The following is a 14,739-nucleotide window of genomic DNA, read 5'->3' as shown; positions in this document are numbered from 1 at the left end:
TGCCACCCACGCAGATTATATATATATATATAATATATATATATATATATATATATATATATATATATATAAATACATTTTCAACAATGATTAACATTGAAAAAGGCAGGCCTATGTTTAAATTTAGCGTTGGAAAAAGTTCATTGCAATCGTTATGTTAAAATGTCAACCGGATATCAAAGTGAATTCAATGTTAAAATAAAGTTGAGTAAAAAACTATATATTTTTAACATTTATTTAACATTGAGAAAACTTTAAATAAACAATAGGTCTTTGGTTGAAAAACATAACACATTTTCAACGTTGATTCTACATTGAAATGCAATTTTAAGTTGACGTTGAAAAGATTTCGGACTTATATTGTTACTGTAAATTTAGTCTATCTCAGCATATTTCCAACGTTTATTTAACGTTAATTAATGTTGATTATACATTAAAATACAAAATTTTAACATTACATTGAAAAGATGTTGAACTAATGTTGTAACTGTAATTTTAATATCCAACCGTTTTCAATGTTATTGCTGAAATAACTCTGAGTTAAAGTAATGGATATACTGTATTGTAAAAATTTCAAAGTGAATTCAGTGTTGAAATAAAGTTGAGTAAAAACTATATTTTAACTTGAAACTGAAAAAAAAAACTTATGTTGATACTTTAACTTAAAAATCTCAACATATTTGCAATGTTTATTCAACGTTAAAAAATGTTCAATAAACAATAGGATTGTGGTTGAAAAACATATCACTTTTTCCACGTTGATTCTACATTAAAATACAAACTATAATTTAACTTGATGTTGTAAAAATGTTGAACTTAACGTTGTCACTGTAACATTAAAATGTCAACATATTTTTAACGTAGAAAAAACGTTGAGTAAACTATAGGTTTTTGGCAGAAAAACATAACATAGTTTAAAGGTTGATTATATGTTAAAATACAAACTATATTTTAACATTTTATTAAAAAGATGTTGAACTAAAGTTGTTAATGTAATTTCAATATCTAAACCATTTTTCAACGTTTATTTATTGTTGAAATAACATTAAGTAAGTAATGGATACATTGTAAAAATACACAACACATTTTCAATGTTGATTCTACATAGAAATAAAAATTCATTCATAGAAATAAAAATTATGTTTAGAGTTTACATGGGAAAAATGTTGAATAAACATTGTAATTGTTATGTTAAAATCTCAACCAGATTTCAAAGTGAATTCAATGTTGAAATGAAGTTGTATAAAAAACTACATTTTAACTTCACATTGAAAAAACATTGAACTTTGGTTCAATAGGAGTTTGGTTGAAAAACGTAAGACATTTACAACGTTGATTCTACATTGAAATGCAAACTATATTTTAACGTGACGTTGAAAAGTTGAACTTACGTAGTTACTGTAAGTTACTGTATTAAAATCTCAACATATTTTCAACGTTTATTTAACGTAGAAAAAATGTTGAATAAACAATAGGATTCCGGTTGAAAAACGTAACACATTTTCAACGTTGATTCTACATTGAAATGCAAACTATATTTTATTTTTATTTTTTTTATTTTTTTATTTTTTTATTTTATTTTTATTTTTTAAATTATTTTTTTAATTTTTTAATACATTTCAACGTTGATTCAACGTTGAATTAACGTTGTGTGCCCGCTGGGTAATTTATCGATAAACCCTAAATTTTCGCTTAAAACGAGAATTTAGGTCTGGTACCTAATTTCTCGATGGTACCTGAATTTTCGTGACACCGGCATTATGTCTAGCATGTAGTCCAGTCGTGCACCTTGATTGCACATGTACCGTACTCGCGCGAATAAGCGCCCCGTTTGAATAAGCGCCCCTCATAACGTGAAAATTTCCTTAAGCGCCCCATTTGAATAAGCGCCCCCTTCAATAATCCAATCAATCCTGGGACTGTGGATGTTGGTATGGTTTGAAGTGTAGAGGAGGAATCACATTCCCCTTTAGTCCATATCAAAATGAGGATATTTATCCGGACAAATGAGAGCTCCCTCTGGACAGACAGTACATTTCCAACTCTCATCTTCTTACATTTGTCTATAGCCTAGTCCTACTCCTTTTCCGACAATTTGCACCTTAACACATTCTCATCTGAGTTTTCAAGAAACCTGCAATGATCATGCCGTAAGAAACCTGCAATGATCATGCCGTCCTGCTAATCTCAATCGGCCGATGGTCAACAAGCTACCGTATAGAACGACCACTGCTAATTTCATCTGCTGTTATGTAATACTGTACTCACAACATTCTTGTCATGACAAGCCATGCTCTCTGCCGCAAAACCATTCGTAAATTTCGGTTTCCTTGTGTACAAAATGTGCCTCTTGAATTTAATAAGTTCTCATAAGAACCCCTCGATTTTCATCTATTTCCATAAGCGCCCATTTAATTTCCAATCTATTTTCATAAGTGCCCCGTTCGAATAAACGCCCCGTTTGAATAAGCGCCCCTCAAAAAGTGCAAAAAATATATTAAGCGCACGGGCGCTTATTCGCGCGAGTAAGGTATTTTTATTTTAAAATTGTTTTCATGATCTTATTATGGCCTCCTCCATGTTTGTATTCTGTCGAAATAAATAAAGAATCTGAAATCTGAAAATCTATATGCTATATTTTAGCGTGTGGATGGCGATTTTGCAAACCACCGAGAATATCTTACACAATAAAACCGAAGAAAATGTCTTAGATCTTGATCTTGAAATAGATCCATAGGCCTACGACGGAAGAAAATTTCCATGTGGAGCCACGAGGTTAAGCGTAGTGCGCTATTGAATAGTCATCGTATACTTATTCAATAAACAAGTCTAAGCTTAAACATTGACGGATAAAAATTCGATATTCAACTTATAATCTTACCGTATATTGTGGAATTACCAGCGCCATTTTCACTGACAGTGTGTATGTAACTTCACTATAAAGCATACAAACTACATTATACTGGATTTCTGTGTCCGAAGAATAAGGCGACGTGTTTGTTATTCTGTGAAACGATCGACCACTGCGAGTTTTGGATTTTCAAACAAAATAACCATCCATCCGAATAATAATCGTTGACAAAGTAATTATTTGATGTGAGATGTGATTGTGTTTCAAGCTCTAACGAATTTTTATGTTATCAAACATTCCTTTGATAAAAACATAAATGATTCATGGTTTAATTACCAACAGACTTTCGATCAAAGGAAGAAAAGCACCGCTACTCTACCATGTTTAGCGTGAGAATTGTAATGACAGGTAGGTAAAAATGGCCCCAATAATAAAATTCTGTACTAAAACCATTTAAAAAAAATCATTATATGCATTTTTTTTAACTGAAATAATTTAGTTTTTAAAAAGGAATCTAACATCAAATAAATTGCCATTTACATTTTACTTTTTGCAGGAATTCAATGATAAAATATTCAAAGATTAAAAAAAAGCCAAGAATAACACTTTTTTATTATTTTTTTCCAATTAAATGTTAAAAAATAGCAACATAATCAATAAATCAACATAAATCATGCATTTATTAATACTAAAATAATTTATTTGTGGCCAATTTCACGGAAGCGGAATCACAATTTTCCAGAAATTCAATCCGGGTATTGGTAAACATCAAATTATTTTTTGTTTTAGAAATAGAGAGTTCTACAATCATAATTAAAGAGTTTGGATGGGTTCGCAATGTGTTTGGAGGTTTGTGGTGTATTTGTAAGTATTCACAAAAAAAATCAACGTTTTAACCAAAAAAATAGGTTCTTATGAATATTTAATTTTATTATGGATATACCAAGCGAGTCAATCAATTGAATTGCTTGGTTTTCTACAGTGGGTTTTGGGAGATTTGTGGGATTTAGAAATACCATTTAATCCTACCATAATTACCCTACCCTCACAATTACACGCCATTTTAATTCTTAGCATAATTGCCATATTTACATATGTATATATAGTATCTCAGTTTACATTATAAAAACCAAGTATGCAATTAAATAAGTTGCTTAAATAATGTAGGCCTATAATTATTCAGTTTACTTAAAAAACAATATTTTGATTAACAAATTCTTCTTTGAAGTAACTCTAAGCAGAACATTTAATGCATTTAATCCATTTTCCCATACATGAACTTGTGATTGAAACACATAATTGATCCACATGCTTTAACTACTGTGTATTTGCACTGTTTATAACATGTAACGTTATTTCATTTGAAACATATAGTAACAAAAGTGAATTTTGTGGTTATCTATGAGTTGCATATTTTGGTAGTTGAAGTACGGTACTGTATGTATGTCATTCCTCTACTTAGTTAGTGGAATAATGTTTTTAAAACTTATTTCTAGTATCAAAAAATGTTATTCAGTAGCCATTGGTCTCCAATAATCTTTCAGTACATTATTTGCATCTGTTGTGTAACTGTATTTGTTATTGATTCAATTCTTGCTTTTTACAGCTAGATTTAATATTTGAAGATTTAAAAAAAATATTATTTCTATTACTGAATTTTTTCATTGGGGCCATTTTTACCTACTTGTCAATTGGGGCCATTTTTACTGGGCCATTTTTTCCGGGGCCATTTTTTCCTGGGCCATTTTTTTCCAGGGCCATTTTTACCTACATTCCCGTAGTCAAGCTACAGATGTTATTGTGGTAAAATGTTCCTTGGATGAGAACCTTCGCCAATCCGGTCATTTGTCGGTATTAGCTTTGGGGTTGAAGCGCGTGTTTTCTATCCCGTTCATACGGTTGGTGTCAACCAGTGGTGGCGCCAGAGGGGGACGGAAGCATTTTTGCCTAACCAGTCTCATTACGTTTTGAGTGAAATAAAATTATGAATTATACCAGTGTCATCTATCGATAAAAACATCGATTCGATTAATTAACAGCAGCTTTTCGCACTGTGGCAGTGCCGATACAAAACAGCAACTTTTTGGCACTGCGGCAGTGGCGATAGAAAACGGCAGCTTTTTGGCACTGCGGCAGTGCCGATAGAAAACAGCAGCTTTTTTTGGCACTGCGGCAGTGCCAAATCGGCACTGCGGCAGTGCCGATAGCCACTCCATTGCGGCATACGTTTGTGGTTTTATATGGAACGCCAAAAGAGCAATATTCAACGTTAATTTCTGCGGTTTTTATATGAAACACCAAAAAGGCAAATTTCAAGACATAGTCGATTTTCAAGCACATTAGGGTTTTAGGCACAGTCAGTTAACAAACACAGTAGATTTTCGTCTAGCACAGTCGTTTTTCAGGTTCTCAATGAGCTACAGTAAAACTTTGCTTTAGCTGCCCCTGACCAAAATACGTTATGGTATATTGTAGACCCACACCTATATTGCAAATCATGTTAAATTTAGTGCGAAATAAAACGTTTTCCAAGGACAATTATGGAGAGAACACAAGATATTTCCTTATACCAATTAACCACCACCGCCGCCGCCATCACCACCACCACTGTTGTTAATCTATTCTATTTTATCAAGTAGATGGTTATTTCAGTTTATTTTTGGAAAATGTACCGTATTTAATGGCAATTCCTTTCAATGAGATATGTAGGGCATTCCAATAGTTATGCTATTAAAAATTTAAAAAAAAATCATCAACTGAAACATTTCAATATTCAGTAGGCATATTACCAAATTTATTTAAAGCTCAATGCACTCGTATAACATTGTGTGCTTATTGATTTTGTTGTGCCTTTTGTTACAGTATTGTTTGACTGTATTTCAATGTTTTGCTTGTGGTTTTCTCAGATAAATTGATGATTTACAGTATCCGCCAAATTGGAGACTTCGTCTGCAATTTGCATTGTTAAAGCCTATTCAGTATTCAGCTTCAGTGTGTAAGGGGGACAAAAACGTTTAAATCTGTTGACCTTTCGGTTAAAGGTGAATACGGTACAAGACAATAATTTAATATTGGACTGGTTTTTAAAGTAAATTTCAAAAGAAATTGAAATATTGGCACTTGATGTTTCTGATAGATATTTTGAAGTTTGTTCGACTATATTGATAGTAATTGTTATTGTCGTGATGAAATAGACAATAACTTGATTTGCGTCAGGAGAATCAAGTATAGGTGTAATTTTGCCCTACCTGACATACGGTAAAAATACTGTAGAAATCAACATAGTATTCATAGTTTACAGGACAATTGTATTATCATGACTCATTATATTACATTTAGGCTAGATTAAGAAGAAATTAAGTCAAACCGTTTCCGTCGAATGTAACAATGTCAATATGTCGTTTAGGCGTGTCCAGAGATTTTCCTACACGGCAGCAAGTACAAAATCGGTACTTTCTCTTGATCTAATGTGTATCTAATCAAGACCAACAGCTAAAACCAACATTTTTTTTTCTTACTTTCAGTTATGTACAGCATGTATAGTATAAATCAACTTGCTTCGTCTGCCGGAGGAGAAAGCCAGTACACCGCCTCGCCACATTCTGTTAAGTAAACTTAGACCTGTCTCAATCATACGACGTCATAAGTTTGAAGTTTGCATTTTTATAATAAAAACATACGTTAGTGAATCTAATAATATTAAATGATATGTTGTAACATGATAAATTTGACAAATTTTCTTAAAATGAATACGGAAAAGTGTAATATTTATCGTTGATTTATTAAGGCGTTTGCCGTAAAGAATGTATCAACAGTACGGTATATCAGTGATTTATTTCAATGGTCAGATGGTAAACATTGTCCAAGACCAGGTGCAGACTTTAATGGTCAGGTGGTGAACACTGATCAAACCCAGGTGCAAAATCAAAAACAAAAGCAGATCATCATTTGACAGTGAGTGACTATTTTTTGGTAATATTTACAAAAATAATGTCGAAAATCAATATGATAATGATAATTCATTAATCATATTTACAGTTTGAAGGGTAAATATAAAGTACGGTAAGAGTCAACAAGGTGCATTATGATAAAGTATACACTAATGACTCATGATGTTATAGGCATATAGGCCTACCAAAATGATTTTTTAAATATATAAGGCACATTGCTTATTTTAACAAATACCTTTAATGCATTCATTTTCAGGCTTGTAGGGTTTGCCATCGATAAACAGCCGACCATTACGAAAAGTTGGTTTTCTTTTTTCAGCATAGGCCTTCGCCATGATATTAGATAGCCCACGCTTTATTTTTAAGTCTGCCTCAGGTAGGTCTTCAGTTATAAACATGTTATGCAGTTTTCCTAAGTACTTTTTTTCCTTCAGCTAATACTTGATTTCTCTGTGGCCTTGCCTGTAATAAAACTTTGCGATAATGTGTCTTGGCTTGTCCGATCGCTGTTTTCCGGTGCGGTGATAATTTTCGATAGTGATATAAGGAAGATCAAGATCGTTAAGTATGAAAGCATTTAATATTTCTTTAGGCTTTTCCAACAATTCTTCTTTAATTCCACCAAACCTTAAGTTAAAGCTTCTACTGTAACGTTCCTGACTAACTAGATGTTTCTCCATGTCCGCCATTTTATTTTGTAAGACCGCCATTTTGATTTCAATGTCCTCCATTTGTTTAGTTTCTTTTCCAAGTTGTTTTACTTCATCGTTTGCTTCTTTTGCAGTATCATATGCAAATTCAACTGACTGTTCCAGATCTTTAAATGATTTTTCCAGTTTGGTGAGTCTTTTGTTATATGACTTTTGATTACTTTATCAAGTTTACCGTGTAGTTGCTCAGACAGTCTACCAAGTTGATCAGCTAACGTTTGATTTTCCCGCACTTCAGGTAATTCAGGTTCCTCTTCAGGTTCAACTGCAGGCTTAGATAAGTTTCCTATTTCATTTTCTGTTGTTTTTGAACTAGGCTTACCTCTTGTTTTACTTGTCATTTTGTATAAGATGATTGGAAGTATTTTTATAAACGTTGGACCTTAGGAGGTGAGTAAACTGCAGTTTTTTATGACAAAATTCTCCTAGCGAACGTAGGCATGTGCTTCACTTACTCGCGCATGCTCATGATATGTATTGAAGTATTGTATAGTGCCATTGGATTGCCAATCCATTCAGGGTATTTTTAGATGTGTTGCGACTTGACATAGCCTAAATAAGTGTTTGGAAACATTCTTTCATGTTGTGTCACAAGCGCGTTTCAACACGGTATAGCCATATTAATAATAATCAGGTTCTTTTTCATTGACGTAACCAATCAATCAAATTTCTTTTTTTCAATGTTGATTAGGAAATAATTAAAAAATATAATGAATTGTGAAATTGATAGGAATATTAACAAAGAACCATTAAATTATTAATCTTTTCATTAATCTTGATTGATTTTGTTGTCCTATTCCTTATTAAATGCAACCATTAAATGTAACCAATCAATCAATTTTTTTTATGTTGATCGGGAATTAAGTTAAAAATAATATTTGAATTGTGCAATTGATAGGAATATTAACAAAGAACCATTAAACTTTAGCCTATAGTTTTTAATTTGTCCATAGTTTTCAATAGTGCATCCCTATTTAGTAATGTTAGTTTATTTTCATCAAATATATTTTCATCAGATCTTATTTTGTTAAGTGTTCTACATAATGAAATGCAATGTACCGTATTACCTTCATTATTTTCTAAAATCTGATTATATTTGAACTTTTTGGCGATGATTTAAAGAGTATTAGATTTAAATTTTATTTCATTTCACTCTTCTTAACGGTACAAAGCAAAAAGATAAGCACAAGAAAGAGGATGGGCCGGGGGGGGGGGAGGGGGGGGGGCGGGGGGGGGGGAGGGATCAACAGTGAGAGAGAGGATTCCAGAAACTTGAACTAAATTACTATCGAACCAACCAGTGTTGGCAAAAGGGGAAAGGAGAAGATTATATTAAATTAAATTGGAAGAGATCTTACTTTAAAACTTTTTTTATAGTTTTATTTTATATTTAGTAAAGATCAAGAAATAACTAGCCCAATTAACGTTCCTTAGATTTTTTTTCTGTTTAACCATTATTTTATTGTCCGTGGTATGAGGAAAGAGTGCATCTCACAATATCGTTGTACCGCTCTAGTAAATTTGACTTTTCCTAGGGGTGGGGGCTGAAATCTCAGGATCTGGATCGAATCCTAGAGTGACCGATAAGATGCCCAATGAGACCCTCTTAGGTAATGCCAAGATCTCGCTGGCCTCACCAATAACAAACTGCTTCCTACGTGCCTGTAAAAACGGCACTCTGAGATTTTTTTTTCTTGCAATTTACTTTTCTAAATTTAGGCCTAATGAAATTTACATCAATTCTAAATTAATTATGGCACGTAATAATATGCTACGTCTCCATATCTTTAATTATCTGTACAAAGAACAGTGCCAAAGTATACTCTTTGACAGTGCCCTCTGTAGCTAGGTGCTTTCGTACGAACAAACAAACAAGATAGAATGGAGGCGCAGTATTATTACTGTATTTTTTCGTACATATTCTTTATCTTGTTAGGCGTTTCTTTAGTATTACTTGCACGTTTGCTTATTGTTTTATCATCACTTGGAAAATCATCTGACTGTATTACACGAAATGGAAAAATCAAAATATTAGTTATTGCAGGCTCAGGTACATGCCATGCACTTGATTAGCTAGCTAGGCCGATACTTTCTTTGTATTTTATAGGGATTGGTGCGGTTCAAACCCTGCTGGACAGGACGTTCGTAAGCTAGGCCTAGGCCTACGTAGGGCCGGGCCTGAGTGGCGGTTTCTTCCTACATCGTACTAGTAGTATTAGATTAAAGGTGTGAGATTTTCAAGCTCAACTATATTACAGTATAGTACAGTACAGTAGATACAAATCCAGAGTCTGCTGAGTTGAGATGATGAAGGCCTAACTAAAAAAATATAGGATAGGCCAGGGCCTATATGGCTGTCATGCACAGTTAGTTTATGGTCAGTTTGAGACGTTTGCACAATTATTTGCAAATTGCGCAATCTCTTGCAGAGTTTGCAAACTGTGCAGGAAGTGTTGCACAATTTGAAAACTGCAAGGATTTCTTTTGTACAATTTGAAAACTGCAAGGAAATAGTTGCACAGTTTTAAAATGTACTGACAATTTGTTTGTTAGGTTTGTTAGGGGTACAGTAGATCGTGCACATTTTAATCAGTTTCCACTTTTTGATGCTATTGTACTATTGCTGTGTGACAAGCGTGATGGGGCTAATCATTGGAATGTAGAATCGGGGTAATTTGGATATGCATTGATCGTGTTGAAGGTACCTGTCTCTTATACACATCTAGATGTGTATAAGAGACAGATATTCAAATTAAGTTGGCTGCGTAGCACCGTAAACACAATTTAAACAAATAGATAAATAAAAACAGTGGTCAAATAGGAAATATATGTGAAAATGTATAGAAAAATATTACACCTGCATTATACTATTTATTTCTTTTCAGTACAAAATACATAGGATACCAAGAAGTCGGGAAGTCCGTCAGTCATATTTTACCAGTATTTTTTCAACTTTATATTCAACTTTCTACGCATTCCCAATGGTGTTTTCTGTAGCACCTGACCTGGTGAGATTCTTTTTACTGTACATATTATCTGAAAATTTTTTATTCAAATATTCAACCAAGCACAAGTAACTTTTTGATAAATTTAAGTTTTGTGATGTTAAAATACTATAGAAGGTGTTACATATAACCATCATTTTAGCATTTATCAATTCCCATTCTGAATTTTTCACATTGCAACATCGCCCTAATTTTTTTATGTTTTTTTTAGATTCTCAGCAATGGCCCTGGAACATGTATACCATTATGCTTCGCAGGATTCATTATGAGGGTGAGAATGTAGTTTTGATTTGACACATTTTAACATGGGTGGTGTTTAACCAGGGGTGGATCCAGAGATATCTAAAAAGGGTGAGGGGTTTGGCGATCCCTTTTTCCAAAAGGGGGCCAGCCCATCCCCCCTAAATCTTGAGGGTAGTGTTGTCGCTCAAACACCCCTTTTGGACGCCTCTGGATCTGCCCCTTCGAAGTCACTATGTATGTACCAAAGAATAATAATTTTTGTTTGGTCTTAATACAATAATAGGTAGCTCCACTCGGCTGTTTCGTGCCAAAACTATGTAACTACTTTTCAAGAAAAATAGAGTTAAAGTTTGCATGTTTGCAACTTGGCAATAAATTGTTGTACGCTTCTGAAATTTTGCAGGACTATATAACTATAGACACATTGATTATTTGTAAAATTCTAATTACAACTGTTAGTTGATATTGACAGATACTTTGTTTTACTTTGGAAATATGTGAGGCTCAGTTTTATCTGACGTTGTCATAGGATTATTGATATGAAAACACCATCAACCTCTTGATTTTGCTGTGCCAACTTAAATCAGCTCAAAACAATTTTCCAATGCTGTTTCGATGCAAAACAATGTATCTTCATCGTAGATACATTTTTTAATCTTGCAGTTACATTGTTTTACTACATAAAATCACTAGATTTTAAGGTTTGTGATTAAAGATAAGGGTTGCTGTCTCTAAAACGACTCATTGTTGACACCTGAAATTTTCACAGGTATTTTAGATTTGTTTAATATACTCCCAAATGATAATTATTTCAAAATCGACAATAATGTGAGTTACTGTACGTTGTTTTGATTCGGGACGGCTGCACTGCTAGGAAAAAAACCATAATAAACAATAGTGCATTATTAAATGTATTTTTATTACACATTTGCAGGTTCTAGGATTAAAGAAAGTTCAGCAAGTGTACGTAGAGAGTATATGTCGAGTGAAGCATCTTTCCGTGTCTGGCAGCATAATGTATCGCTTCGCCGATCATGTCATAGTCCAGTGGCCTTCGCTTCAAAAGCTTTATCCAAAAACCGAGTACCTCGGCAAACTTTGTTAAGAATGCTTCTTGTAGTATTCAATTTCAATTACGTTTATATATCATTTGCTAATCAAGCCAGCATAAGCTAATAATAACCACATTTATCATTGCAAACAAGAATATTGACAATAATTAAATCTAAAAGTGCAGAAACTATAGAGTACAACAGACGTCGTCGCAACACTAGGTGGCGCCCTTTGTTGTCCACCAGATGTTAGTTACTGTTCATTACGCCTGAATGACTTGATAATCTTAATGGTTTAGAATAGGCTTTCTGGAATAGGCATTTTAAAACCTAATAATTTACCGTCAAAATACTAATAACACAAAAGCTCGCATTATATTAGTTATCAAACACATTTAATCATGAATTAAAATTTACAAAGAAAAACTAAGACACAACATTTTAATAATTACGTTAGAAATTGGGATCAGTGGTTTGTCAGTGGAGAAAATGGCGTCCGGTTTTACGCATTTTGTGTTGCTGATAGCAACGGAGAAGTACCATGTGGTATTGTGACGTAACATTGTAGTACTCTATATGCATTATGGTTAGGATTGTCCAAGATCCATAAGGCACTAATTCCTACTATCTCAAGGATCCTTAAAAACAAGTTGTAAGGGCAGAAATCGAATAAAGGCTAAACAATTAAATGAGAGTGAGAGGGGGGTTTTTTTTGGGAAAAGTGGAGTTGGGAAAATTGGTGAATGTGGAATGGAAAATAAGATTGCATAAAAACTTGGACATTTTTTCTGATGGAGAAGAAAGGGGCTAAGATGGTCATTGATTTTCAAGTAATGAAATGTGGTATTGAAGATTTGAGGAGGCTCATCATAGAAGTTACTGTTAAATTTTGTGAACATTTTTACATGAAAATTTTTGATTTTTATAAATAAATATAAAATAGTTACGCTTCGCTATTTTTATTTTTTATTTAATTCATAATAGAGTGTTTGTAATACATATTATTAGAAAATATAAAGATTACAAAAGATAAAGTAATAAACATTGTACAGTACTGTATTATTAAGATTGGGCTTAAAGATGCTTGCCTTCCAGCCCAGGATCATGGGTTCAAATCCTGTGAGACTCCATGATTCTTATATCAGAACTAAAAACAACTCACTCCCTAAAGCCAGGCACTCACCGTGCCCGACAGTTGCCAGGCGACGCGATTCTATAATGAACGCAACAGGAGGACATGCACGCTAGGGATCGTTTTTAATGACGATCTGTTCAGATAGCCACCGACAATCAGCAGACCGTGTCGCATCGTCGGCGCTCACAGATTGCAGAGTTGGGGCCGTTGTCTTAGGACACAGTGAGTGCCTGGCAAAAGCATCATAGAGACTTAGTTGAAGCATAGTTCCAGCTTGTTTTTGGATGTGTATGAGCATTAATTTCTATTATTTTTATGCAATATTAAACACAGTTCAATCTCAGACTTATGAGACGTTGCAATTATTATATATACACAGTAGTAGTATTAGGCTTAATACCGAATGTCAGAAAGCAATGAGAAAAATTTTGAATCCTATCACATAATATGATATACGAATCATATATAGTAGAGTATATTTTTAGAATTTTAAAAGAAAGTGTTCTGTAATTGCAAAATAAATCATCTATAAATAAATATGTGTTGTTTCTATGTAATCAGTTGTTGTTGCCCCAAATGTGTTCAGACCTTTAATGTCATCAGAATAATTCATAAAGGGCAGATGATCTAGATCACCGCTTCCCAAACTTTTTTCTCTGGGGCCCAATTTATGATTTCTGAGACAAGTTGCAACCCATGTAATATTAGGGAGCTTTTGATTGCACGACGACGGTAGGATGTATAACGTAATGACGTCACTAAAAGTTATCTGCGCGTGCGATAAAGTAAAGGTCACCTCGTCAAGTAGATTCTGGAACGCAATTTGGCCAAATCTACGTATGCAGAGAACGTAGGACGCCAGGTAGGACGGTCACGCATGAGTGATTCCGTTCTAGCGTTGCGTCGTTGCACAAATCGAAAGCTCCCTATCAATATAAATGTCATAGTAAATTGCACGTCGACCTTTATAAGATCCCAAGAATGTAATGCTCTTAAGTTTTTAAAAATGAAGACATTAGTATTACAGCATTTTTTGTTTACTAATGCTTGTTTTATATTCAGTTTCAACATTTAAAAAGTATTTAAAAAAAATCAAATTACACACAAAAAAAAACAAAAAAACATTAAAACATGAAACCAGGGTAAGCCATAAAATTTTAAAAACCCCAATTTATTTCCAATAGGGTCCAAATGATCGTCCTTTTGAGAAAACAGTGGTGGATTCATGAATTCGTAATAGAGAGGTGCCCAAAGAGAGATTCTCTGAGATAGAGGGGCCTTCCACCTCATCCCCACCGTGGTTGTGACTGAGGTAAGAAATGTTATGATTATGGCACCCGATGGCTAGAAATGGCATCTCAAATTGAATTTGAATACAATTTCTCTAGGCCTATTTTTTTATGTGGACGGTGGGGTGGGGGGGGGAGGCTTGAATCTGTTACTGGAAAATGAGACAACTTTTAGTAGGCCTATTTGAAACGAAAATATAATCGACCTTTTAGCAGAAAATATTTTCAACCTTTGAATTATATATTTGATGAACCTAAATTTGAATTCAATTCAATTCAAATTTATTTGTCCAAAAGTAAATTACATTGAGCAAAGTCATTGCTCATAAAAATTACCAATATAAAAAATACATCAATATGAAAATACAAAATCATTACAAGTTATAAAATACATACAAATTAAGAAGTACCGGTACTAAGTACGGTATATACAATTTAAATACATTACAATATACAAAAATTAGTTGTGTAATTAAAAATTAAATAAAAAATATTGTATTACAG

At 33.3% G+C, this 14,739-nt stretch overlaps 2 protein-coding genes and 1 long non-coding RNA gene across 3 annotated transcripts in view; 2 read left to right on the top strand and 1 right to left on the bottom strand.

Moving 5' to 3' along the window:
- The window catches only part of LOC117101240 (alpha-N-acetylgalactosaminide alpha-2,6-sialyltransferase 6-like), a 32,942-nt gene extending 26,531 nt beyond the window's left edge, over positions 1 to 6,411 (bottom strand). The window contains exon 1 of the mRNA XM_033241180.1: positions 6,370 to 6,411. The gene's annotated coding sequence lies outside the window, so the exon portion shown is untranslated. The remainder of the gene's footprint in view (positions 1 to 6,369) is intronic.
- Positions 6,412 to 6,668: 257 nt separating this feature from the next.
- On the top strand, positions 6,669 to 8,709 carry LOC117101242. The gene is made up of 3 exons (XR_004444253.1): positions 6,669 to 6,805; positions 7,058 to 7,749; positions 7,828 to 8,709. It is a non-coding gene; the product is annotated as an uncharacterized LOC117101242 (long non-coding RNA).
- A 1,687-nt stretch (positions 8,710 to 10,396) lies between these two features.
- On the top strand, positions 10,397 to 13,483 carry LOC117101238 (UDP-N-acetylglucosamine transferase subunit ALG14 homolog). Its single transcript, XM_033241177.1, has 3 exons — positions 10,397 to 10,519; positions 10,728 to 10,787; positions 11,694 to 13,483. Exons 1-3 carry the CDS (start codon positions 10,493 to 10,495, stop codon positions 11,862 to 11,864), a joined length of 258 nt encoding a protein of 85 aa, XP_033097068.1. The 5' UTR covers positions 10,397 to 10,492; the 3' UTR covers positions 11,865 to 13,483.
- Positions 13,484 to 14,739: the final 1,256 nt, after the last annotated feature.

The sequence above is a fragment of the Anneissia japonica genome, unplaced genomic scaffold (assembly GCF_011630105.1).
Source record: "Anneissia japonica isolate Jap-2015-1 unplaced genomic scaffold, ASM1163010v1 scaffold1859_len985614_cov190, whole genome shotgun sequence".
Lineage (NCBI taxonomy): Eukaryota > Metazoa > Echinodermata > Crinoidea > Comatulida > Comatulidae > Anneissia > Anneissia japonica.
The sequence above is the reverse complement of the archived record's forward strand: the minus strand, read 5'-3'. Positions and strand labels throughout refer to the sequence as shown.

Excerpts from the sequence above, each read along its gene's own strand:
- LOC117101238 (XM_033241177.1), top strand. The coding sequence starts at position 10,493 with ATGGTGTTTTCTGTAGCACCTGACCTG. Across the intron at positions 10,520-10,727 it reads TTTCTGTAGCACCTGACCTG|ATTCTCAGCAATGGCCCTGG; the intron begins GTGAGATTCTTT and ends TGTTTTTTTTAG. Across the intron at positions 10,788-11,693 it reads TCGCAGGATTCATTATGAGG|GTTCTAGGATTAAAGAAAGT; the intron begins GTGAGAATGTAG and ends ACACATTTGCAG.